Raw genomic sequence first — 25,036 nt, forward strand, 5'->3', positions numbered from 1 at the left:
GATTTGGATTCAATCTATGGCCTTTTAAAAATAAATGACTTGGGGGCCCAGAGAGATAGCACAGCGGAGTTTGCCTTTCAAGCAGCCGATCAGGACCAAAGGTGGTTGGTTCGAATCCCAGTGTCCCATATGGTCCCCCGTGCCTGCCAGGAGCTATTTCTGAGCAGACAGCCAGGAGTAACCCCTGAGCACCGCCAGGTGTGGTCCAAAAACCAAAAAAAAAAAAAAAAAAGACTTGGTTAGAAAAGTCTTTGATATTTTATTCATTAAAAGAATTAAAGGCGGGGCCGGGCGGTGGCGCTAAAGGTAAGGTGCCTGCCTTGCCTGCGCTAACCTTGGACGGACCGCGGTTCGATCCCCCGGTGTCCCATATGGTCCCCCAAGCCAGGAGCAACTTCTGAGCACATAGCCAGGAGTAACCCCTGAGCGTTACTGGGTGTGGCCCAAAAACCAAAAAAAAAAAACCAAAAAAAACAAAACAAACAAAAAAAAAGAATTAAAGGCTGGGGGTTGGAGTGATATAGCAAGCACCTAGGGCCTTTGCCTTGCATGTAGCCAACCCAGGTTTAATCCTGGCATCCCACATGGTACCAGAGCCTGCCAGGAGTAATTTTTGTGTGCAGAGCCAGGAGTAACCCCAACAAAACAAAACAAAACAAAACAAAAAGAGAGGCAAATCTGAGGTCAGATTTGGCCCCCTCCAAAATTTTTTTGGAACGAGAGCTGGATATATAGTATAGCAGTTACTCTTACTTTGCATACAGCTGACCTGAGTTCAGTGCCTCACACCACTTGTGGTCCCAGAGTCCTGCCAGGAGTAATCCCTGTGCACAGCCAAATGAGGCCCAAACAACTTCTCCTCTCCTTCAAGAAAGCCCAGGGACTAAAGAGAATAAAGCAGCCAAGGTGTTTGCTTTGCACTTTAAAATACTGACTCTGGTAATATCCCTTTTGCATTTCTCTCAAGATCAGCTTTTCATTGTTGCTATGGTTACTGTCCCTATCACCAATATAAATCATCTTTTGTTATTTTGGTCAGAAAAATTTCTACTTGTATGATAGCCATTGAAATTATCCTACTTTTTTTGTTGTTTATTTTTGGGCCAGACCCTGGGTCAGGACTTCTGGCTCTGTTCAGGAATCATTGCTGGAAGGGCTTGACGGATAATCTAAGGAATTGGGAATAGAATCGTGTCATCTGCATGCAAAGCAATTGCCCTATTCACTGTGCAATCTCTCTGGCCCTTAAATTGTATACTTTTTTTTTTTTTTTTTTTGGTTTTTGGGCCACACCCGTTTCACGCTCAGGGGTTACTCCTGGCTATGTGCTCAGAAATCACCCCTGGCTTGGGGGGACCATATGGGACGCCGGGGGATCGAACCGCGGTCCTTCCTTGGCTAGCGCTTGCAAGGCAGACACCTTACCTCCAGCGCCACCTACCCAGCCCCAAATTGTATACTTTTATAATGTTTCATTTACAAATATGTTTCTTCTCGTTTTACCTGATTTATTAAAATTAATGAAAGTAGTCTACTCTGGAAGAACCTACTTCTCATCTTGGGATGCCTAATTTTTTTTCTCTCACTTTACAAAACTCCATTCAGATGTTACCCACACATCCTCTCTTGGAGTGTATAATTTATTGATTTTGAGGGACTCTTTTCTCTTTCCCTTCTCTACTTTTCTGTGGGCCACATGTAGTTGCTTAGGATTGAAATTGGGTCAGCAAAATGTTCTGGACCTCATATTTTTTTATTTTTAAATATATTTCTATTTATTTATTTATTTATTTATTTATTTTTGGGTCACATCTGGCAACGCTCAGGGATTACTCCTGGCTCTATGCTCAGAAATCGCTCCTGGCAGGCTCGGGGGACCAAATGAGATGCCGGAAATCGAACCACCGACCTTCTGCATGCAAGGCAAACACATTACCTCCATTCTATTTCTCTGGTCCCACCACCAGTTTACCATATTTTTTTTTGGGGGGGGGTCACACCCGGCCGCGCTCAGGGGTTACTTCTTGCTCTATGCTCAGAAATCGCTCCTGGCAGGCTCAGGGGACCATATGGGATGCCGGGATTCGAACAACCGACCTTTTGCATGAAAGGCAAGTGCCTTACCTCCATGCTATCTCTCTGGTCCCCCTCATATTTTTTTTTTTTTTTTTTTTTTGCTTTTTGGGTCACACCTGGCCTCATATTTCTTTTATTTTGGGTGGGTTTGGGTCACACCCAGCAGCGTTCAGGGGTTACTCCTGGCTCTATGCTCAGATATCGCCCCCGGCAGGCTCGGGGACCATATGGGATGCAGGGATTTGAACCACCGTCCTGTTTGCAAGGCCTTACTTCCATGCTATCTCTCCGGCCTCATATTTCTTTTTTTTGTGTGTGTGTGTTTTTTTTTTGGGTCACACCCAGCAGTGCTGAGGGGTTATTCCTGGCTCCAGGCTCAGAAATTACTCCTGGCAGGCACGGGGGACCATATGGGACGCCGGGATTCGAACCGATGACCTCCTGCATGAAAGGCAAACACCTTACCTCCATGCTATCTCTCCGGCCTCATCCGGCCTCATATTTCTTAATAAAAATCTTCCACTTCGGGGCCGGGCGGTGGCGCTGGAGGTAAGGTGCCTGCCTTGCCTGCGCTAGCCTAGGACGGACCGCGGTTCGATCCCCCGGCGTCACATATGGTCCCCCAAGAAGCCAGGAGCAACTTCTGAGCGCATAGCCAGGAGTAACCCCTGAGCCTCACAGGGTGTGGCCCAAAAACCAAAAAAAAAAAAAAAAAAAATCTTCCACTTCACTAAGAAAAATTTCATTACGAGCTGGAAAGATCAACTTAAAGCACTTAGCCTTGCAGGTAGTTGTAGATGGCAGTTCAAATCTTATTACTGCATATGATCCACGAAGAACCACAAGGTGTAGTCCCCGAGCATAGACCAAGGTGGGTCTTTGGCAATAGAGCCAGGAAATCACCACCAAGAATGGCCCCTGAGCTCTCCCACAGGATGTGGCTATTGCCCCCAAAACATTTCAAAACTAGGATAAATGAGGATAAACATTTCAAAATGAGGATAAACTAGTAAAAGTAGGACACAGGTGCTGGAGTGGTAGTACAGTGAGTGGGGCATTTATTTGCCTTGCACACGATCAATGCAGGTTTGACGGAAGGTACCCCTAACGGTCCCCTAAGGACCTCTATCAGTGATTCTTTTTTTTTTTTTTTTTAAAATATGGAACGCTTCACGAATTTGCGTGTCATCCTTGCGCAGGGGCCATGCTAATCTTCTCTGTATCGTTCCAATTTTAGTATATGTGCTGCCGAAGCGAGCACCTATCAGTGATTCTTGAGCACATAGACAGGAGTCACCTCTGAGCATTACTGGGTGTATCCCCCCCAAATAACCCCAAAAAAAACTAGGATATATTTTTACACAGTACATGTTATTGAGGAATAATTTTTTGGCTTATTTTAGTGGACAGTCCATTTAAATCACTACATTAAATATCTTGAGAGACTTTCATTTTAAACTTAAGATTCACTGATCAATTCTGTTGTAAGTAAAGAATATTTTCTGCTTTTCATAGATATTCGAATGGTGGTATTTTCATAAGCACGGCACGTCTTTTATTGAGCAAGTGTCTATAAGCCACTTGCGACCACTGATGGGAGGATCAGAAAACAAATTTTCAGAGCCAAGTTCTTCTTCCAGCAACAGAGAAAGTGAAACCAGCAAACAGAACTTGTCAGGTGACTACTTGTCTACTGTGTTTTCAAAGCTATAAAGTTTGGCTGTGGGAGATAGAGAATTCAATACACAGAGGTGTTTCCTTCATGTAAATAAATATGTAATGTATAACTAGAGATTCTCACAGATGATGATCACCAAATTTTTATTAGCCAGCTACGTTTTTCCTTGTGGCCTAAGATAATTTTCCTGGTGTTAGCCATAATATTCACATTCCAATCAACATGAAGAACAAGCCAGGAATAGGACCCTTCTCTCCTTCCTCATCCCATAGCAGCCTTTTAGTACTCCTCTTAGATATATACCATTTTGGGCTGGAGCGGTGGTGCAAGCGGTAGGGCGGTTTGCCTAGCATGCGCTGATCTAGGATGGACCAGGGTTTGATAACCCGGCGTCCCATATGGTCCCCCAAGCCAGGATCGATTTCTTAGTGCATAGCCAGGAGTAACCCCTGAGCGTCACAGGGTGTGGCCAAAAAACCAAAAAAAAAAAATATATATATATATATATATATATACACACACACACACCATTTCAGCTTACTATTGGTCAGATCTTTGTCAAACATCTATAACTAAGGGTGGCTGATCATTATAATAATTTTTCTCAGTGGATATACGTCCAGAGGATTCTGACTACTAGTAAAGGAGAAAAATAGACAATTACCCATCTCTGCTATGAAATTAAAGTTAGGAAAAGACTTTTTTCTCACTTTCTTTACACAGAGATCCAGATCTCATTTATAGATATTCTCTTGTTATATTTATTTTATTTTATTTATTTTATTTTTTATTTTTTTGGTTTTTGGGTCACACCTGGTAGCGCTTAGGGGTTCCTCCTGGCTCCACGCTTAGAAATCACTCCTTGCAGGCTCCAGGGACCATATGGGATGCCGGGATTCGAATCAATGACCTTCTGCATGAAAGGCAAACTTGACTTACCTCCATGCTATCTCTCTGGCTCCTATTGTTATATTTAAACTGTGACTTGTTTCTGTAAATTAGGGGATGTATCACTTATAAGCCATGTGGTCCTGGTACATGACGAGACAGCACACATGTTTCTCACTCTTCTTGGTCTCTCTTCCTGTATTGTATGGCCCACAAATGATGTTACAAATATTCAAATGGGGGGGCCAGAGAGATAGCATGGAGGTCAGGCGTTTGCCTTTCATGCAGAAGGACGGTGGTTCGAATCCCGGCATTCCAGATGGTCCCCTGTGCCTGCCAGGGGCGATTTCTGAGCGTAGAGCCAGGAGGAACCCGAGTGCTGCCGGGTGGGACCCAAAAACCAGAAAAACGAAACAAAAAACAAAACAAAACAAAATAACCCCCAAATATTCAAATGACTTTTGGGACAAGAAAAACTCCCCACTCTAGCTCTGCATGTATCTAGTAATACAAAGTAAATATTAATTGTGTAGTTATGAAAGTTAAAGTTAAGTTTTTTTTCTTTTTCTTTTTTTTTTTTTTCGGGCAACACCCATTTGATACTCAGGGGTTACTCCTGGCTATGCACTCAGAAATTGCCCCTGGCTTGGGGGAACCATATGGGACGCTGGGGGATCAAACTGCGGTCCTTCCTTGGCTAGCGCTTGCAAGGCGGATACCTTACCTCTAGTGCCACCTCACCGGCCCCTAATTTTTTATTTTATTTTATTTATTTTTTTTCACTTTTTTGGACCATACCTGGTGACACTCAGAGGTTACTCCTGGCTATGCACTCAGAAATCGCTTCTGAAGGGGAGGCTGGAGCAATAGCACAGTTGTAGGGTGTTTGCCTTGCATGTAGCTGACTGAGGATGGATGGTGGTTCAAATCCCAGGATCCCATATGGTCCTCCATGGCAGGGGTGATTTCTGAGAGCTGAGCCAGGAATAACCCCTGAGCGCCGCTGTGTGTAACCCCCCCCCCAAAAAAAAAATTACTCCTGGCTTGGAGGATTGAACCACTTGGTCTGTCCTAGTTTAGCGTGTGCAAGGCAAATGCCCCACGCTTGCTCTACCACTCTGACCTCTAAAGTTAATTTTTTTTATTTTTGTTTTTGGGCCCTACCTGATGGTGCTCAGAGCTTATTTCTAGCTCTGCACTCAGGAATTACTCCTGGCCTTTCTTGGGGTATCATATGGGATGCCAGGATTTGAACCTGGGTCCTGTGCATTTAAGAATCTATTGTATTGGGCCCGGAGAGATAGCATAGCGGCGTTTGCCTTGCAAGCAGCCGATCCAGGACCAAAGGTGGTTGGTTTGAATCCCGGTGTCCCATATGGTCCCCCGTGCCTGCCAGGAGCTATTTCTGAGCAAACAACCAGGAGTAACCCCTGAGCACTGCCGGGTGTGGCCCAAAAACAAAAAAACAAACAAACAAACAAACAAAAAAAGAATCTATTGTATTATTGCTCCAGCCCATCAAATTTGAAAGTAACGTATTTTTGAATGATTGTTCTTTTCATTTGGTAGAGGTAATCATATAGTAAAAATACAAATGAATTCTACAAATTACAAATAATATTTTGTTTAATGAACCTAATTATTAGTTATGTTAGTTTATTTAATATTTTATTTTTTGGTTTTGGGGCCATAGTCAACTGTGCTCAAGATTTACTCCTGACTATGCTTAGAGCTCATTTCTGATGGGGCTTGTCCAACCATAAGAAGATTGTTTGGGGAATTCACTTAGGTTGGCTACCTGCAAAACAAGTGCCCTATTGCTGTCCTACTGCTCTGAGAACTATGATAGTTTAGTCAAAAAATACTACTTGGGGGCCAGAGAGATAGTAGTGTGAGTAGGCACTGGCCTTGCATCCTGACCCGTGTTTGATCCTCGATACCCCTGTCTGAGCCCTTAAGCATACCTTTAGTCATCCATGAATTTAAGGGAATACAGTCTGGGGAATACAGTCCTTGGGGAACCTGCCTCTCCAATCAAAAAAAGGAATAAGGGCCCGGAGAGATAGCACATCGGCGTTTGCCTTACAAGCAGCCTATCCAGGACCAAAGGTGGTTGGTTCGAATCCCATATGGTCCCCTGTGCCTGCCAGGAGCTATTTCTGAGCAGACAGCCAGGAGTAACCCCTGAGCACCGCCGGGTATGGCCCAAAAACCAAAAAAAAAAAAAAAAAAAGAATAAGAGGTGGGAAGTGGGACCGGAGAGATAGCATGGAGGTAAGGCATTTGCCTGTCATGCAGAAGGTCAATGGTTCGAATCCCGGCATCCCATATGGTCTCCAGAAGCTGCCAGGAGCGATTTCTGAGCATAGAGCCAGGAGGAGTAGCCCCTGAGCACTGCTGGGTGTGACTCAAAAAAAAAAAAAAAAAGAGGTGGGAAGTTCGCTTTGGTGAAACAGGTATTCTTTTTATAACTGAAACCCAACTACAATCATATATGTAATCATGGTGCTTAAATAAAGAAAAGAATAAAGAAATTAAAGGGAAAAAAAGAATAAGAGGGGGCTGGAGCGATAGCATAGCGGTACGGCATTTGCTTTGCACGTGGCTGACTGGGATGGTCCTGTGTTCGATCCCCGGCATTCCATATTGGCCCCTCAGACCTGCCACGAGCAGTTTCTGAGCACAGAGCCAGGAGTAACCCCTGAGCGCCTCTGGGTGTGGCCCAAAAACAGAAAAAAAAGGAAAAAAAGGAAAAAGAAAAGTACAGCTTGAGTACAATTTCTGGGATTTTCAGATGTGGTCAGGGAAAGTAGCATTTAAACTCAACCATGAAGCATGAGTGGGTGTTGACCAGGAGGTTGGCAGGCATTCAAGAGCACAGGAAAGAATAATGGCAATTTCTTTCCCTTTTCCTTTCCCCTCTCTTATTAAATAATTACAGAACTCATAAGAATGAGCAGTAAGGTAAACATTACATAGCTCTTCCATCTAAAAGTTCAGTATTTAGTGTAAATAGTTTTAAAACACTTTCATTCTCTATTATTGGAATTGAATATACCATTATAGAATGACAGTTGAGATAACACTAAAGACATTTCAGTTTGGGAGAAACTACCAATAAGTAAATGATGGAAAAAAATGTATAAAGGTATTTTAATAAAATATATGTATTATACTGTGGGGACAGAAAAGAGGGAGTATTTCGTTTTTCTTGGAAAGAAAGTAACAAAAAATTTTGCCAAGAGATGCTTGAATTCACTGACTCAAAAGTGAGTCAGAATTCTTCTCCTTTGGTTCAACTTTTTCTCCTCAAGGTAACTCCATCTTATTCTATACTGTTTTATTTCACAAACATATGTGCTTGCAGAACCAATTTATTTTATTTTTGGGTGGGGGGGTTGGGTCACACCCGGCAGCGCTCAGGGGTTACTCCTGGCTCTACGCTCAGAAATTGCTCCTGGCAGGTTCGGGGGACCATATGGGATGCCAGGATTTGAACCACCGTTCTGCATGCAAGGTAAACGCCTTACCTCCATGCTGTCTCTCCGGCCCCTAGCAGAACCAATTTTAAATTTCCAAGCCAGAGAGATAATATAGTGAATAAGGCACTTGCTTTGTTTGACCCTGGTTCTATTCCTGGAGCACCATATGATTCTGTGAGCACTGCCTGGATTGATTCCTGTGAGCAGAATGAGGAGTAAGTCCTGAACATCACTGAGTGTAGCGCCATTCTACCATCACATTTTTTTTCTTACTCTCAAAGAGTCAGATAGATAGTACGGGAGTAAGATACATACTTTACATGCCTTCTGACCTGGCTTGATCCCTGTCACAGCATATGGTTCCCCAAATCATCCCCAGGAGTGATTTCTTAGCATTGCTCCCAAACCAAAATAATTTTTAAACATACATTTCTCTCTCTCCTTTTCTTTTTTTTTCTTTTTTTTTTTTTTTTGGTTTTTGGGCCACACCCTGTGACGCCCAGGGGTTACTCCTGCCTATGCGCTCAGAAGTTGCTCCTGGCTTCTTGGGGGACCATATGGGATGCCGGGGGATCGAACCGCGGTCCGTCCTAGGCTAGCGCAGGCAAGGCAGGCACCTTACCTCCATCGCCACCGCCCGGCCCCTCTCTCCTTTTCTCTTTCTCTTTCTCTTTCTCTCTCTTCTCTCTCTCCTCTCTCTCTTCTCTCATCTCTCTCCTCTCTCTCTCTCTCTTCCCTCATCTCTCTCCTCTCTCTCCCACGCCTGGTGGTGCTCAAGTAACTCCTGGCTCTGCACTCAGGAATTACTCCTGAAAGTGCCGTATGGGATGCCTGGGATGGAATCCTGGCTGACCGTATGCAAGGTCAGTGTCTTACCTGCTATATCATCATTCTAGCCCAAATCTCATCTTTTTTTTTTTTTTTTGGTTTTTGGGTCACACCCGGCAGTGATCAGGGGTTACTCCTGGCTGTCTGCTCAGAAATGGCTCCTGGCAGGCACAGGGGACCATATGGGACACCGGGATTTGAACCAACCACCTTTGGTCCTGGATCGGCTGTTTGCAGGCAAACGCCGCTGTGCTATCTCTCCAGGCCCCCAAATCTCATCTTTTTTTTTTTTTTTTGGTTTTTGGGTCACACCTGGCAGTGCTCAGGGGTTATTCCTGGCTCCAGGCTCAGAAATTGCTCCTGGCAGGCACAGGGGACCATATGGGGCGCCGGGATTCGAACCGATGACCTCCTGCATGAAAGGCAAACGCCTTACCTCCATGCTATCTTTCCGGTCCCCCCAAATCTCATCTTAATATTTTTCTTTTTTGGTTTTTGTTTTGACCACATCTGGCAGTGCTCAGAATTTATTTCAATTTCTGAACTCAGGAAGCCCCCCTAGAAGTGCTTGGGGGAACCATATGGGGTGTGGAGGATTGAACGCAGATTTGCCATTTGCAAGGCAAGTGTTCACCTGTGGTAGTTGCTCTGGCCCCCTCAATCTCTCTCTCTCTCTCTTTTTTAAGTTCTAGTCTTACATTTTGTTGTTGGGGCCGGAGATTTAGCACAGCGGTAGGGCGTTTGCCTTGCTTGCAGAAGGATAATGGTTCGAATCCTGGCATCTCACATGGTTCCCCCGAGCCTGCCGGGGGCAATTTCTGAGCGTAGAGCCAGGAGTTGCCCCTGAGCGCTGCTGGGTGACCCAGAAAACAAAAACAAAACAAAAAAATCATTTTGTTGTTGTTTTTGTTTTTGGGTAACTTCTGCTTTTTTTTTTTTTTTGGCCACACCCATTTGACACTCGGGTTACTACTCCTGGCTCTGCACTCAGAAATTGCCCCTGACTTGGGGGGACCATATGGGATGCTGAGAGATCGAACCATGATCTGTCCTAGGCTAGCGCTTCCAAGGCAGACTGTCTTACCTCTAGCACCACCTCTCCGGCCACTTCACTTCTGGAAGGACTTGGTTGGCTGCATGGAAAGAAAGCACCTTACCATTTGTATTATCTCTCTAGCTCCTAGGCTACATTTTTGTCATAAAACTCTCTTTTTGTTTTATTTTTATTTTTTATATTTATTTATTTATTTATTTTGGTTTTTGGGTCACACCCAGCAGTGCTCAGGGGTCACTCCTGGCTCTCTGCTCAGAAATGGCTCCTGGCAGGCTCGGGAGACCATATGGGATGCTGGGATTTGAACCACCATTCCTCTGCATGCAAGGCAAATGCCCTACTTCCATGCTATCTCTCCAGCCCCTTTTCTGTTTTCTATTTTTTTTTTTTTTTTTGGGTCACACCTGGCAGTGCTCAGGGGTTACTCCTGGCTGTCTGCTCAGAAATAGCTCCTGGCAGGCCCGGGGGACCATATGGGACACTGGGATTTGAACCAACCACCTGGATCGGCTGCTTGCAAGGCAAACGCCGCTATGCTATCTCTCCAGGCCCTGTTTTCAATTTTTTTTTTTTTGGGGGTCACACCCAGCAGCACTCAGGGGTTCCTCTTGGTTCTATGCTCAGAAATTGCCCCTGGGGCCCCGAGATATGATAGCACAGTGGTGTTTGCCCTGCAAGCAGCCGATCCAGGACCAAAGGTGGTTGGTTCAAATCCCGGTGTCCCATATGGTCCCCTGTGCCTGCCAGGAGCCATTTCTGAGTAGACAGCCAGGAGTAACCCCTGAGCAACGCCAGGTGTGGCCCAAAAAACCAAAAAAAAAAAAAAAAAAAAAAAGAAATTGCCCCTGACGGGCACAGGGGACCATATGAGATGCCGGGACTTGAACCACCGTCCTGCATGCAAGGCAAATGCCTTACCTCCATGCTATTTCTCCGGCCCCTTTTTTGGTTTATTTTTGTTTTTAGGGGCAGTACTCAGGGATCACTCCTGGCAGGTTCAGGGGACCATAAGGGATGCTGGAGATTGAACCTGGAGCAGCTGCTTGCAAGGCAAGCACAGTACCTGCTGTGCTGTAGCTTTGGCCCCTCATAAATCAGTTTTAATGGCTCTAAGCATACAGAATTTATTATGTGCAAAGCAAAACTTTTTCCTCTGTAGGTTTTTTCCATAATTCTAAAATGTTAACAGTACACAGTTAGGAGTTCAAGGGTATTTTTATTATTCAATTTTTAATTATAACACTATGTTTTTCCAAGTTGTTCATTTTTTTTTTTTTTTTTTTTTTTTGGTTTTTGGGTCACACCTGGCAGTGCTCAGGGGTTATTCCTGGCTCCAGGCTCAGAAATTGCTCCTGGCAGGCACAGGGGACCATATGGGGCGCCGGGATTCGAACCGATGACCTCCTGCATGAAAGGCAAACGCCTTACCTCCATGCTATCTCTCCGGCCCCCCAAGTTGTTCATATTACAACTGTTTCAGGCATTAAATATTGCAGCAGTGGGGCCGGAGAGATAGCATGGAGGTAGGGTGTTTGCCTTGCATGCAGAAGGATGGTGGTTCAAATCCTGGCATCCCATATGGTCCCCTGAGCCTGCCAGGAATTATTTCTGAGCGTAGTGTCAGGAGTAATCCTTGAGCACTGTTGGGTGTGGCCCCCTCCCCCCCAGAAATGTTCCAGCAATAATCCTACCACCAGTGTGAACTTCCCTACAACAATGTTCCCTGGCATCCCATATGGTCCCCCAAGCCTGCCAGGGGTGATTTCTGAGCACAGAGCCAGGAGTAACCCCTAAGCGTCACCAGGTGTGTCCCAAAAAAACAAAAACAAAAAATAACAGTGGTTGTCAGTGGTAAGGTAATTTTCTTTCATGTTAACGTGTTGGATCCGTGTCACTATAGATGGTCTCTTGAGCACCACCAGTGTTACTCCTGAGCATAGATACAGGAATAACCCCTGAGTACTCCCTCAAACTTTTTTTTGTTGTTCTTTTTTTTTTTTTTTTTTTTTTTTTTTGGTTTTTGGGCCACACCCGGTAACGCTCAGGGGTTACTCCTGGCTATGCGCTCAGAAGTCGCTCCTGGCTTGGGGGACCATATGGGACGCCGGGGGATCGAACCGCGGTCCGTCTCCTAGGCTAGCGCAGGTAAGGCAGGCACCTTACCTCCAGCGCCACCGCCCGGCCCCTTTTTTGTTGTTCTTGTTTATTTTGTTTTTGTGTCACACCCAACAGCGCTCAGGGGTTACTCCTGGCTCTGTGCTCAGAAATAACCCCTGGCAGGCATAGGGGACCATATGGGATGCTGGGATTCGAGACACCATCCTTCTGCATGCAAGGCAGACACCTCTCTGGCCCCTCCCCCAACGTTTTGGACTCTATTTTTTTCCCCTTATTTTGGACTATATGCTCAGGAATTACTCCTGACTGTGCTTGGGGACCAAATGAGATGCTGAATTTTCTTTTTTTTTTTTTTGTGGTTTTTGGGTCACACCCGGCAGTGCTCAGGGGTTACTCCTGGCTCCATGCTCAGAAATTGCTCCTGGCAGGCACGGGGGACCATATGGGATGCTGGGATTCGAACCAATGACCTCTTGCATGAAAGGCAAACGCCTTACCTCCACACTATCTCTCCAGCCCCTCTTTTTTTTTTTTTTTTTTTTTTTAGTAACAGGGAATGTATCTATTGAGCCAGTTACTCCTAACCCCCACTCTGGAAGCAATGAATTCTTTTAAACGATTATACTCACTAAAGAATCATGCAGTGCTTCGTGCATTGGAAACAGTCCTGGGCTGTAAGTTCAAACTTTCCTTTGCAAATGACCCAGTGAAGGCAGAACCTTTCACTTTGCCATGACTGTGACTATGTTTTTATGTTTGTTTACTATGACCCCTGCATTATCTTCAACATAAAGACACAGTCTTTTCTCTGGTCTGACTTACTTTGTCTAAATACCACTGCCAGATGTACTTTCCCCCTGAGCTCAGGTTTGCCTTTTTTATGGTTTGTTTGTATTTTGGCCACATCTGGCCACACTCAGGAATTACTCCTGGATCTAATCTCAGAAATGACTTCTGACAGGCTCAGTGAATCATACAAGATGCTGGTGATCAAACTTGGGTCTGCCGCATTCAAGGCAAACACCCTACCCTCTTTGCTATTCCTCTGTCCCCAAGGCTTGCCTTTCTTTTTCTTTTTCTTTTTTTTGTTTTGTTTTGTTTTGCTTTTGGGTCACAGCCGGCAGTGCTCGGGTTACTCCTGACTCTACACTCAGAAATCGCTCCTGGCAGGCTTGGGGGACCATATGGGATGCCGGGATTTGAACCACCGTCCTTCTGCATGAAAGGCAAACGCCCTACCTCCATGCTATCTATCTGGCCCCAACATTTATTTTTTAATAATTTATTTAAGCGCCATGATTATAAGCATGTTTGTAGTTGAATTTCAGCCATAAAATATCCACCCCCTGGGGGCTGGTGTTTGCCTCGCATGCAGAAGGTCAGTGGTTTGAATCCCAATGTCCCATATGGTCCCCTGAGCCTGCCAGGAGCGATTTCTGAGCGTAGAGCCAGGAGTAACTCCTGAGCGCTGCCGGGTGTGACCCAAAAACCAAAGAAAAAAAGAAGAGAGCTCTTACAAAAACCCAACCATGCTGGTGTCCTGATTTCAGACTTTTAGCCCTCAGGATTATGATAATTAAATTTTTTGTTGTTTAAATCCACCTAATATATGGAATTTTTGTTATGGTAGCTGGGCTAATGATGGTATATATATATATATTTTTTTTTTTTTTTGTTTGTTTGTTTTGTTTTGTTTTTGGGCCACATCCGGCGGTGCTCAGGGGTTACTCCTGGCTGTCTGCTCAGAAATAGCTCCTGGCAGGCACAGGGAACCATATGGGACACCGGGATTCGAACCAACCACCTTTGGTCCTGGATGGGCTGCTTGCAAGGCAAACGCCGCTGTGCCATCTCTCCGGGCCCATGATGGTATATTTTAAGGTTATTATATTTTCCAAAATAATTTTAGTCAGAAGACTGCTTTTGTTTACATTTGCTTAAAGTTCTTGATAACTTCTACCTATCTATTTCTTTTTTTTTGGGGGGGGGCGGGTGTCACACCCGGCAGTGCTCAGAGGTTACTCCTGGCTCCATGTTCAGAAATCGCTCCTGGCAGGCATAGGGGAACATATGGGATGCCGGGATTCGAGCCACCATCCTGCATGAAAGGCAAATGCCTTACCTCCATGCTCTCTCTCTGGCCCCCAACCTATCTATCTCTTACTCCAGACTCTGCTCTGGGATTACTCCTGGTTATGGTCAGAGGTCTATATGTGATGCTGAGTCAGCCACATGCAAATTTTTATTTCTATTGGTCTTTGAGAAAATGCTTAGCAGATACTTGTCCGAATAATTAGACAGTTTGTCCCTCAGTGGCTCTTTCAAATAAATATGATATTTTAGGGCCAAGGAGGTAGTTAAAGGTTGGCGCATCTACTTTTCACTGCTGGACATCTAGGTTTGATGAACAACATTGTATAATCCCCCTGAGCACCACCAGAAGTAAGGTGGGAGAGGCTTTAAGCATTGTCAGGTCTGACCCTAAAATAAGCAACATAGAACAAACCAAAACAAAATAGTATGTTGGGGCCAGAGCCGTGGCACAGCTTGCACACGCCTTGCATGAGGCTGACCTAGAACTAACGGATCCCCCGGTGTCCCAAATGGTCCCCAAGCCAGGAGCAATTTCTGAGTTCATAGCCAGGAGTAACCGAGGGTCACCAGGTATCACCCAAAAACCAAAAAAAAAAAAAAAAAAAAAATTTCAAGAGGGAAAGATGGCCAATTCAGTTAAAAGAGCAGTTGCTTTGAATGAGGAAATAACCACCATACTGGATAGCACTTTGTTTAAGAATCCTGCAACTGGGTGCTAGAGGTAAGATGTTTGCCTTGCAAGCGCTAGCGTAGGACGGACTGCGGTTCGATCCCCTGCCGTCCCATGTGGTCCCCCCAAGCCAGGAGCGATTTCTGAGCGCATAGCCAGGAGTGATTTCTGAACTCATAGCCAGGAGTAACCCCTGAGTCAAACAGTGTGGCCCAAAAACCAAAAAAAAAAAAAAAAAAAAAAAGAATCCTGCAACTAGTGCTAATAGGCATTACTATATGTACTCATGGTTTTTGCACCATTAGTTTTGCACCATTTATTCTGCTTTGCAAGATTGAGAGTAGAATTAGGCAAGAGAGGTGCCTGAGGAACAGAAATAACTCACTTTCAGCTATGAGTCCAAGTTACACAACTTAAAAGACACATGGTATCCTGGCATTATTATAAAAAAAAGGTGTTACTTGGTCATTGCATGACCCATGATTTGAAAATGGCTGATCTTATTGGAGATCTGCTGATATATATTTTTCTCCTTTTAGGCCTTTATTGACCTCTGATTGGCTATGAGTGATAACTAACTCCTTTACCTAGTATGTAATTTTCCTGAATCTATTTCTTAGACTCATTTATAGCTTTAGCTCTCATTTCTACCCTGTACTCTAGAATAACTATGTTCTGTACTTATTTTTACTTCCTTTGTCCTTTGAATATTCCTTTGAATGTTATTTATCTGGCAGCTTTCTGCTCATCTTTTTCTGTGATTCTTTTTTTGGGGGTCTTGGGCCACACCTGACAGTGCTCAGTGGTTACTCCTGGCTCTGCACTCAGAAATCGCTCCTGGCAGGCTTGGGGGACCATATGTGATGCCACAGTTGAAGCTGGGTCTGTTCAGGATTAGCCACTTGCAAAGCAAATGCCCTACTGCTTGCTTTGCTATTGCTCCGGCCTTCAGTGATTCATTTTTGCCTACTTTTTTTTTTTAAAGCTTCCTCTGATTTTCCCAGAGCAAAAGTAATTAGTTCCCATTTTTCTTTTGGAATAAGACAAAACTCTACAAATAGTTCTTAGCACACAATTGAGGTAGTTTATTTAACTAGTTCTATGTGACTTGGTTATTTATTTTATCTTATATTTTGGTTTCGGTGCCCCACCTTGGTCCTAAGGGGCTACTTCCATTGCCCTGCAGTGTGGTACTTGGGTTGGATAGCTCCGAGCAGTGCTGAGGGACCAGGCAGAACTGGGATTGAACTGTGGGCTCTTTCTTACAAAGTATGACTTCTAGCTTTGTGTGCCTCCCTGATTTTACATTTAATTCAGATAAAGAAGTTTAGTTCAAATGTTACACTAGGCTCCAGGAATACAGAATGAAAAAAAATTTTTTGGGAGAATTCATAGTTTAAAGTAATAAACTGAAAACCAAACCAATAATTACATGATAATATAAAACTGCTAGAATTGAATTCTGAACTAAATGCTCTGATTCAAAATGGGAGAATGACTAGATTAAATTATGTACTGCATGCTCGTAGGAGTGGTATAGGCCTTATTGATCTTTTGTGGCTATTGATCATTTGTGGCTAGCACTGTGTTGATCATACAGTGAGTATACAGTAAGCAGTGGAATAAATTAAGATGTGACTTTGTTAAACTGTTTTATCTTCTCCTTTCTCCTTTTGTTTTTTAGAATGCAAAGTATGGAGAAACCCTCTAAATCTTTTCAGAGGAGCAGAATATAGGAGGTACCACATTTTACTTTCAGTATAGTTGTGACAGAGATTTTAGAGTAGAAATGTTATGGAACTATATGGTTTTTGTTCGTTTGGGGCCCATGACCCAAACCAGGACCTTACACATGACACCAAAGAGCATTTGCTTTTATCTGCATGTTAAATTTTTTCTTGCTGGAGATACTGATATATGTATGTAAATAAACTGATTGGCCTAAATATTTGTTGGCAGAATATGAGCTATTTAATTTATAAGCATGAAACTTTGTTTAAAACTGTAAGTTTGGGGGCCGGGTAGGTGGCGCTGGAGGTAAGGTGTCTGCCTTGCAAGCGCTAGCCAAGGAAGGACCGTGGTTCGATCCCCCGGCGTCCCATATGGTCCCCCCAAGCCAGGGGCGATTTCTGAGCACATAGCCAGGAGTAACCCCTGAGCGTCACTGGGTGTGGCCCAAAAAACAAACAAAAACAAAACAAAAAACAAACATAAAAAACTGTAAGTTTGAGATAGCATGGAGGTAGGGCGTTTGTCTTGCATGCAGAAGGACGGTGGTTCGAATCCCAGCATCCCATATGGCCCCCTGTGCTTGCCAGGGGCGATTTTTGAGCACAGAGCCAGGAATAACACCTGAGCACTGCCAGGTATGACCCAAAAACAAACAAACAGACAAAAAAACTCTTAAGTTTGTGAACTAAGCGATAATACCACAGAGAGGGTGCTTGTCTTGCTGCAGCCAACCTGGGTGTAACCTCTGGCTTGTTATATGGTCTCCTAAGCTCCCCGTAGTGACCCCTGAGTACAGAACCAGGTGTAACCCCTGTGTGTGTAAGACCAGGTGTGACCCAAAATCTAAAACTCAAACCAGAACAAAAAACAAAACCCCAAAACTATGTTTGCAAATATAATACGTCTCTATTTGGCTTCTGGATATTGATAAAGAATTTACGATTATAATGTGACCATATTCCTATCCATTTGTGCTCAATTTCCTAAATTTGTTATGCACTTATTAGAAAAACCATGTGAATGTGAACTTCATTAATGGTACAGAATATTTTATATTTTGCCTTTTCCTATCTATACTAGTATAGCCATTTTTCTTCCCTTTATTCTTTAAAATTTATGATTAAACATCTTTTGTAACTTTTTTTTTTTTTTGTGGTTTTTGGGTCACACCCGGCAGTGCTCAGGGGTTACTTCTGGCTCCATGCTCAGAAATTGCTCCTGGCAGGCACGGGGGACCATATGGGACGCTGGGATTCGAACCGATGACCTCTTGCATGAAAGGCAAACACCTTACCTCCATGCTATCTCTCCAGCCCCGATTAAACATCTTTTGAAACTTATGACCAAAGTACTTTACTTTTATTTCGAGAATTGTACTTTATCTAGATTGGGGAATATTATTCACTTGAATCAGAAACACTATGTGTCCATAATTCACAACACTGAGCAGAATGAAGAGGATAAAAATAAACTAGGAAATGATCCCTGTGTTTATGGATAGGATTGATTTATTGATAGGATTGATTAGTTATATTCTTCCAGACTGCTACCCTATCTGCCTCACAATTTGTATTACACTGTTATTTTTACACTTGAAGATTTCCATCTATGATTATTTCCTTTTGGGATGATTGTTGCACTGGGATTACTGAATCAACGTGCATAAACAGTTTTTTTGTTTTTTTGTTTGTTTGTTTGTTTTTGGGCCACACCCGGCAGTGCTCAGGGGTTACTCCTGGTTGTCTGCTCAGAAATAGCTCCTGGCAGGCATGGGGGACCATATGGGACACGGGATTCGAACCAACCACCTTTGGTCCTGGATCGGCTGCTTGCAAGGCAAATGCCGCTGTGCTATCTCTCCAGGTCCCATAAACAGTTTTTATCACTAATATTTTCCTTTTTTGATTATGGAAAATTAAGAAGTTCTTTTTGAAGGGCAAAGTGGGGCTCAGGGATTACTTCTGACTCTGAGCTCAGAGATCACTCTTGCATGGATGCTAGGGTTAGAACCCAGATTTGTCACTTCTAAGGCAGGTGCCCTACCCACTGTATTACCTTTCTTGCCCATCAAAAAAAAGTGTACCATAGATATATATTATTTGTAGTTTTAGGGCCACACCTAGCTAAGCTCAGGACTTACTTAGCCTTATGCTCAGTCCCTGGTGAGACTTGGAGAACCCTATATGGTGCTGGAGATCAAACGTAGGTTGGTTTTTGCAAGGCAAACACCATACTCAATGTACTACTATCTCTTTGGTCCATGGTGTTTGTCTCGTGTGCTGTCAACCTTGGTTGGAATCCCTGCCTTCCCATATGGTGCCCTAGCTACTACCTGAGGTCACTTATTAACACAAAGCCAGGAATAACCCCTAAACAATACCTTCTACTCCCAAAGAACCGATTTTGGGCCAGATAGATAATATAGGGCTTAAGATGCTTGCCTGGCAAGCATACTTAGGGGTTAGTCATGGTCCTATGAACACCAGTAGGAGTGATCTTGAGCACAGAGCCTGGAGTAAGCCCTGAGCACTGCTGATTGTGGCCCCCAAACCAGAACCAAACCAGCAAACAATAAATTTGTGAGCATGTAGAAGAGAATTCCATATACCCATCTCCTAGCTAGCTGTGCTTATTGATACACTTTTTGTCTTGAGGCCACACCCAGTGGCTCAGGTGTTACTTCTGGCAGGTCTCAGGAAACTATAGAGTGCTGGTGATCAACCCCTAGGAGCTGCATGCAAGGCATTCCTTATCTGCTGTACTATCACTCCAGCCCCCATTTTATTTATTTATTTATTTATTTATTTATTTATTTATATATATATATATATATATATATATATGGATATATTATATATAGGGATATATATAGAGAGACATATATATACTTGCTGTATATCTCTCTGTCCCTCTCCTTTTCTTTGTTCTTTTTTCTTTTTTTCTTTTCTTTTTTTTGATTTTTGGGTCACACCTGGTAACGCTCAGGGGTTACTCCTGGCTATGTGCTCAGAAGTTGCTCCTGGCTTGGGGGACCATATGGGATACCGGGGGATCGAACTGTGGTCCGTCCAAGGCTAGCGCAGGCAAGGCAGGCACCTTACCTTTAGTGCCACCGCCCGGCCCCGTTCTTTTTTCTTTTTTTTTTTTGTTTTTGGTTTTTGGGTCACACCCGGCATCACTCAGGGGTTACTCCTGGCTCTATGCTCAGAAATCGCTCCTGGCAGGCTCGGGAGACCATATGGGATGCCGGGATTCGAACCACTGTCCTTCTGCATGCAAAACAAACACCCTAACTCCATGCTATCTCTCCAGCTTTTTTTTTTTTTTTTTGACCCAGACCCAATGTATGATCTCTGTGGATCACTCTTCTTTTTACTTGTTCTTGGTGCTCAGACTTACTCATGGCTCTATGCTCTACTATGCCTGGTAGTGCTCAGGGGACCATCTGTAGTGCTAGGGATTACACATGGATCAGCTACATGTAATCAGATGCCTTCCCCTTTATGTTATATCTCTGGCCATATTTTTAAAAAATTAATTTTGCCACACTTAGCAGAGTTCAGGACTTATTCCTGGCTCTGCATTCAAGAATCACTCCTGGAAGTGCTTAGGGGACCAGGTGGGGTTCTGGGGACTGAACTTGGGTCAGTTCCATGCAAAGCAAATACCCTAACCTCTGTACTGTGTTCCGGCTCCTGAATTTTAAGTAGTGTTTGTTGTAGCAGACATTCTCTTTTTTATTCAACTTGTACATGTTCTTGTGTTTTGATAGATATACGTGGGTGACTGATAAAGAGCCACTTACATTCTATGACATGAATTTGTCAGCTCAGGACCATCAGACCTTTTTTACTTGTGACACAGACTTTTTACGCCCTTCAGATACAGGTATGTGTCATATCTTTTCATAGGGTAAATGGTGGCTTTGAACATTATTTTAAAAGTTCATTAGGATGATTTGTTATAGAATTGTTTGATTTGGAATTTCTTGCATCATTAGGAAGAAAATCAGATTAAACTAAAAATATGTTTGTAAACTAGGTTAGTGCACTTCCTTTCTTTTAAAAGCAGGATTTAAAGTAGTTTATAAAAATCTTAAATTTATTTATTTTTATTTTTGGGCTTTGGTTTTGGTTTTTGCTCCACATCCTATAGTCCTGAGGGTTACTGTCCTGTTACAGTCCTGACTGTGTACTCAAGAGTGACTTCTAAATATGCTCAAGGGACAAATGCATCAATTTGTCAAATTCAGGAAACACCTTGCTGGCAACATTGATATAAGAAATGCATTTTTTGGGACTGGAACGGTGCCGCAAGCAGTAGGGTATTTGCCTCGCATACACTAACTTAGGACAGACCGAGATTCGATCCCCTGGCTTTCCATGTGGTCCCCCCAAGCCAGGATTGATTTCTGAGCACATAGGAAGGAGTAACCCCTTAACATCACCGATATGGTCCCAAAAAACAAAACAAAACAAACAAACAAAATGTATTTTTGTTGCACAGTGAAATATATTTTCTTCTTCTTTTTTTTGTTTGTGGGGTTTTTGGGTCATACCCAGCAGCGCTCAGGAGATACTCCTGGTTCTATGCTCTGAAATCGCTCCTGGAAGGCTCGGGGGACCATATGGGTTGCGGGGATTCGAACTACCGACCTGCATGCAAGGCAAACCGCCTTACCTCCATGCTATCTCTCCGGCCCCATATATTTTCTTTTTTACTGAGACAAGACTAATATTTTGTTTTCGAAGGAAAACTCAACATTTTTCATAGATAGATGGATAGATGTAGTGTTTTTTTTTTTTTTTTTTTGGTTTTTGGGCCACACCCGTTTGACGCTCAGGGGTTACTCCTGGCTATGCGCTCAGAAATCGCCCCTGGCTTGGGGGGACCATATGGGACACCGGGGGATCGAACCGCGGTCCGTCCTATGCTAGCGCTTGTAAGGCAGACACCTTACCTCTAGCGCCACCTACCCGGCCCCCTTTTTTTTTTTTTTTTTTTTTTTAGTTTTTTTTTTGGGGGGGGCACACCCATTTGACGCTCAGGGGTTACTCCTGGCTACGTGCTCAGAAATCACCCCTGGCTTGGGGGACCATATGGGACACCGGGGGATCGAACCGCGGTCCATCCGCTTGCAAGGCAGACACCTAACCTGTAGCGCCACCTTCCCGGTCCGATGTAGTGTTTCTTTTTTTCAAAAGCAACATGCATAGATTCTCTTTATTTTTCCTAGAAGACTTTAAATACATCAGATAGTTTGATGAATCTGCTCTGTTTAATTTTTCTTTTGGAAGGGAAGGCCATACTGCTGGTGCTCTGGGACTACTTCTGGTTCAATGAGCAGTGTGTCATGTACTGCCAGTGATTAAAATATTTGATTTTGGCAAGTGCACTACTCTTTTAAGCTCCTGATTACATTTGTTCATTGAATTTTTTTCTCTAGGGGCCACTCCTGGCAATGCTATTGTGGGCTTCTGTTTGGTCCCAAACAGGGTTACAACTGTTAAGTCACTGGGGAAGGCCATGGTGCTGGCAATGAAATCCAGAGCCATTAAAAACTTGTCATATCTATTACTTGAGCTGTCTCCCAGATCTTGTTTTAAATTGAAAAAAAAAAAATGGTTTTGGGGTCACTCCTGGCTCTTCTCAGATTTTCTCTTGGCTTGGTGTTTATGACATGAACCTTTGTGATTCAAATAATTGGACCTGGATTGGCTGTAGCAACTTATCTACTACTGTACTATCTTTCAGGTCCCTAATAGTATAATTTTTTTTATCTAGCCTTAATTGTTTAATTAAAAAAATTAATTTATGTTATTTAAAGAGTATGTATCACATAGTTGACATAGTTAATCATAATATTTTGATCATAATATTTCCATGTAAGTGGGAATAAAATTAGTAAAAAAAAATAGATGAAATAGAAAAGAAAGTAAACTAAAAAAGAAAGGAAAAAGGAATTCAACAAGAAAATTTGTGAAAATTATTGTATCTCACAACAAAGCCTTTAAGTCATTGTCAGAAGGCTTAGTAAGCTCCTGTTGCTAGTTGACTGTTCTTTTCATTCATTTCTGAACATTAGGTATGTTCAGATACACATTGGTATCTTAATTGTTTTGTTCCTATGGGGATGACAGTATTAAAAAGATTAAAAGTATTAAAAAGGGACCGGAGAGATAGCTTGGAGGTAAGGTGTTTGCCTTTCACGCAGAAAGACGGTTGTTCGAATCCTGGACACCCATATGGTGTCCCGAGCCTGCCAGGAGCGATTTCTGAGCAGAGAGCCAGGAGTAACCCCTGAGCGCTGTCGGGTGTGACCCAAAAACAAAGAAGCAAAAAAACAAAACAAAATAAAAAAAAAAACAAGAAATAGAGGCCTTAACATTCTTAGATTTTTTTTAAAGATCTAAGTTGAAATACATAAGTGGATCATAGGGTATTTTTTTTGGGGGGGGGGGTTTGGGTCACACCCAGCAGTGCTCAGGAGTTATCCTGGTTGTCTGCTCAGAAATAGCTCCTGGCAGGCACGGGGGACCATATGGGACACCGGGATTCGAACCAACCACCTTTGGTCCTGGATTGGCTGCTTGCAAGGCAAACGCCACTGTGCTATCTCTCCGGGCCCAGGGTTTTGTTTTTTTTTTTTTAAAGAAATAAATAGAAGCCAGGAGATAACACAGAGATAAGAAATATATCTAGGGGCCCGAGAGATAGCATGGAGGTAAGGCATTTATTTGCCTTTCATGCAGAAGGAAGGTGGTTTGAATCCTGGCATCCCACATGGTCCCCAGAGCCTGCCAGGAGTGATTTCTGAGCAAAGAGCCAGGAGTAACCCCTAAGCGCTGCTGGGTGTGACCCAAAACCAAAAAAAAAAAAAAAAAGATAGGGAGTTGTTATGGGCCGGGAATGTGACCACACAGTCTGAGAATTCCAAGCATTATTACTGATATGGTAGCTTTTGTGGGATGTGATTTTAGCTGCCAGGTCTATGGGAAATATGAGAAGCTGGGGGATGGGGGTGTGGAGAGGAGGATGCCTGCACTGACTCAAAAGAAAGTTTTGGTCATATGAGCCCAAATACTGGCATACCTGGAGTTTTGATCAGATTGGTGTCTCCGCAGAGCAGAGAGTCATAGAGGAGTGGTGAAATAGGGTCATTGGTGAAGCTGTGATTGTGGGTGATTAATGCAGCAGGTGTGGCTTTGGCAAGGTGGGGACGTGGCCCTCCCTTTCCTTCCAAGATTGCTAGCTTTTCGCTTTGTTTACATCTCTTTCAAAAACATTGTGAGTCTATGGTGCTGGCTAGGTTCAGACAACGTGACAGCATTTCTGATTGTTTAATTTTTTTGCGGGGTGGAGAGCCCACCCAGCAGTGCACAGGGGCTACTCCTGGCTCTATGCTCAGAAATTGCCCCTGGCAGGCTTGGGGGACCATATGGGATGCTGGGATTCGAATCACCATCCTTCTACATGCAAGGCAAACGCCCTACTGCTGTGCTATCTCTCTGGCCCCTGATTAATTTTTAAGACATTTTACTTATTGTGATGTTTTCATTTTGGTACAGCAGATAGTAGCAACACTGACATTGGTGTTCCAGAGATATTTTAATTTAGGATTTTGCTGAGTTTTGATAAAGCCTAATTTTCGCAAGTATATTATATTTATTAAAATAATTTTTTTGGGGGGGTCACATCTGGCACTGCTAAGGGACTACTCCTGGCTCTATGCTCAGAAATCGCTCCTGGTAGGCTTGGGGGACCATATGGGATGCTGCAGTTCTAACCACTGTCCTTCTGCATGCAAAGCAAACACCCTGCCTCCATACTATCTCTCCGGCCCCCTAAAAGAACAATTTAATTAAAAATGTTTATTGGATGGGGGCCTGGAGAGATAGCATGGAGGCAGGGTGTTTGCCTTGCATGTAGAAGGACGGTGGTTCGAATCCCGGCATCCCATATGGTCTCCCATGCCTGCCAGCAGTGATTTCTGAGCATAGAGCCGGGAGTGACCCCTGAGCACTGCTGGTGTGACCCAAAAACAAAAACAAAACGAAACAAAAGTTTATTGGGGGCCGGATTAGAAAAACACTTTGTTTTGGGGCCAGAGTGATAGCACAATGGATAGGGTGTTTGCCTTCCATGCAGCTGACCCAGATTCTATCCTCATCGTCAGCATCCCATATGGTCCCCTGAGCCTGCCAGGACTGATTCTGAGTGCAGAGCCAGATGTAACCCCTGAGCACTGCTGAGTGTGGCCCCAAAACCAAAAAAGAAAAGAAAAGAAGAAAAATACTTTGTTTTTAAGTTTTTTCTATATTCCTAGTAATTGCATAGATCCTTTAAAAATGGTAAGGGTATAATTTCAATACTTCATATTATAACTTATTATAATCGAACTTATTTTTACTATGTAC

General features: G+C 43.5%; 1 protein-coding gene and 1 non-coding gene across 2 annotated transcripts in view; one reads left to right on the top strand and one right to left on the bottom strand.

Moving 5' to 3' along the window:
* Positions 1 to 25,036, top strand: part of ST7L (suppression of tumorigenicity 7 like) — an 86,506-nt gene that overhangs the window by 12,568 nt on the left and 48,902 nt on the right. The window contains exons 3-5 of the mRNA XM_049765712.1: positions 3,592 to 3,754; positions 16,573 to 16,627; positions 20,392 to 20,507. Coding sequence (XP_049621669.1) covers positions 3,592 to 3,754; positions 16,573 to 16,627; positions 20,392 to 20,507 — 334 coding nt within the window. The remainder of the gene's footprint in view (positions 1 to 3,591; positions 3,755 to 16,572; positions 16,628 to 20,391; positions 20,508 to 25,036) is intronic.
* Positions 3,231 to 3,337, bottom strand: LOC125997626 (U6 spliceosomal RNA). Its single transcript, XR_007491666.1, has one exon. It is a non-coding gene; the product is annotated as a U6 spliceosomal RNA (small nuclear RNA).

This window comes from Suncus etruscus, chromosome 19 (genome assembly GCF_024139225.1).
Source record: "Suncus etruscus isolate mSunEtr1 chromosome 19, mSunEtr1.pri.cur, whole genome shotgun sequence".
Lineage (NCBI taxonomy): Eukaryota > Metazoa > Chordata > Mammalia > Eulipotyphla > Soricidae > Suncus > Suncus etruscus.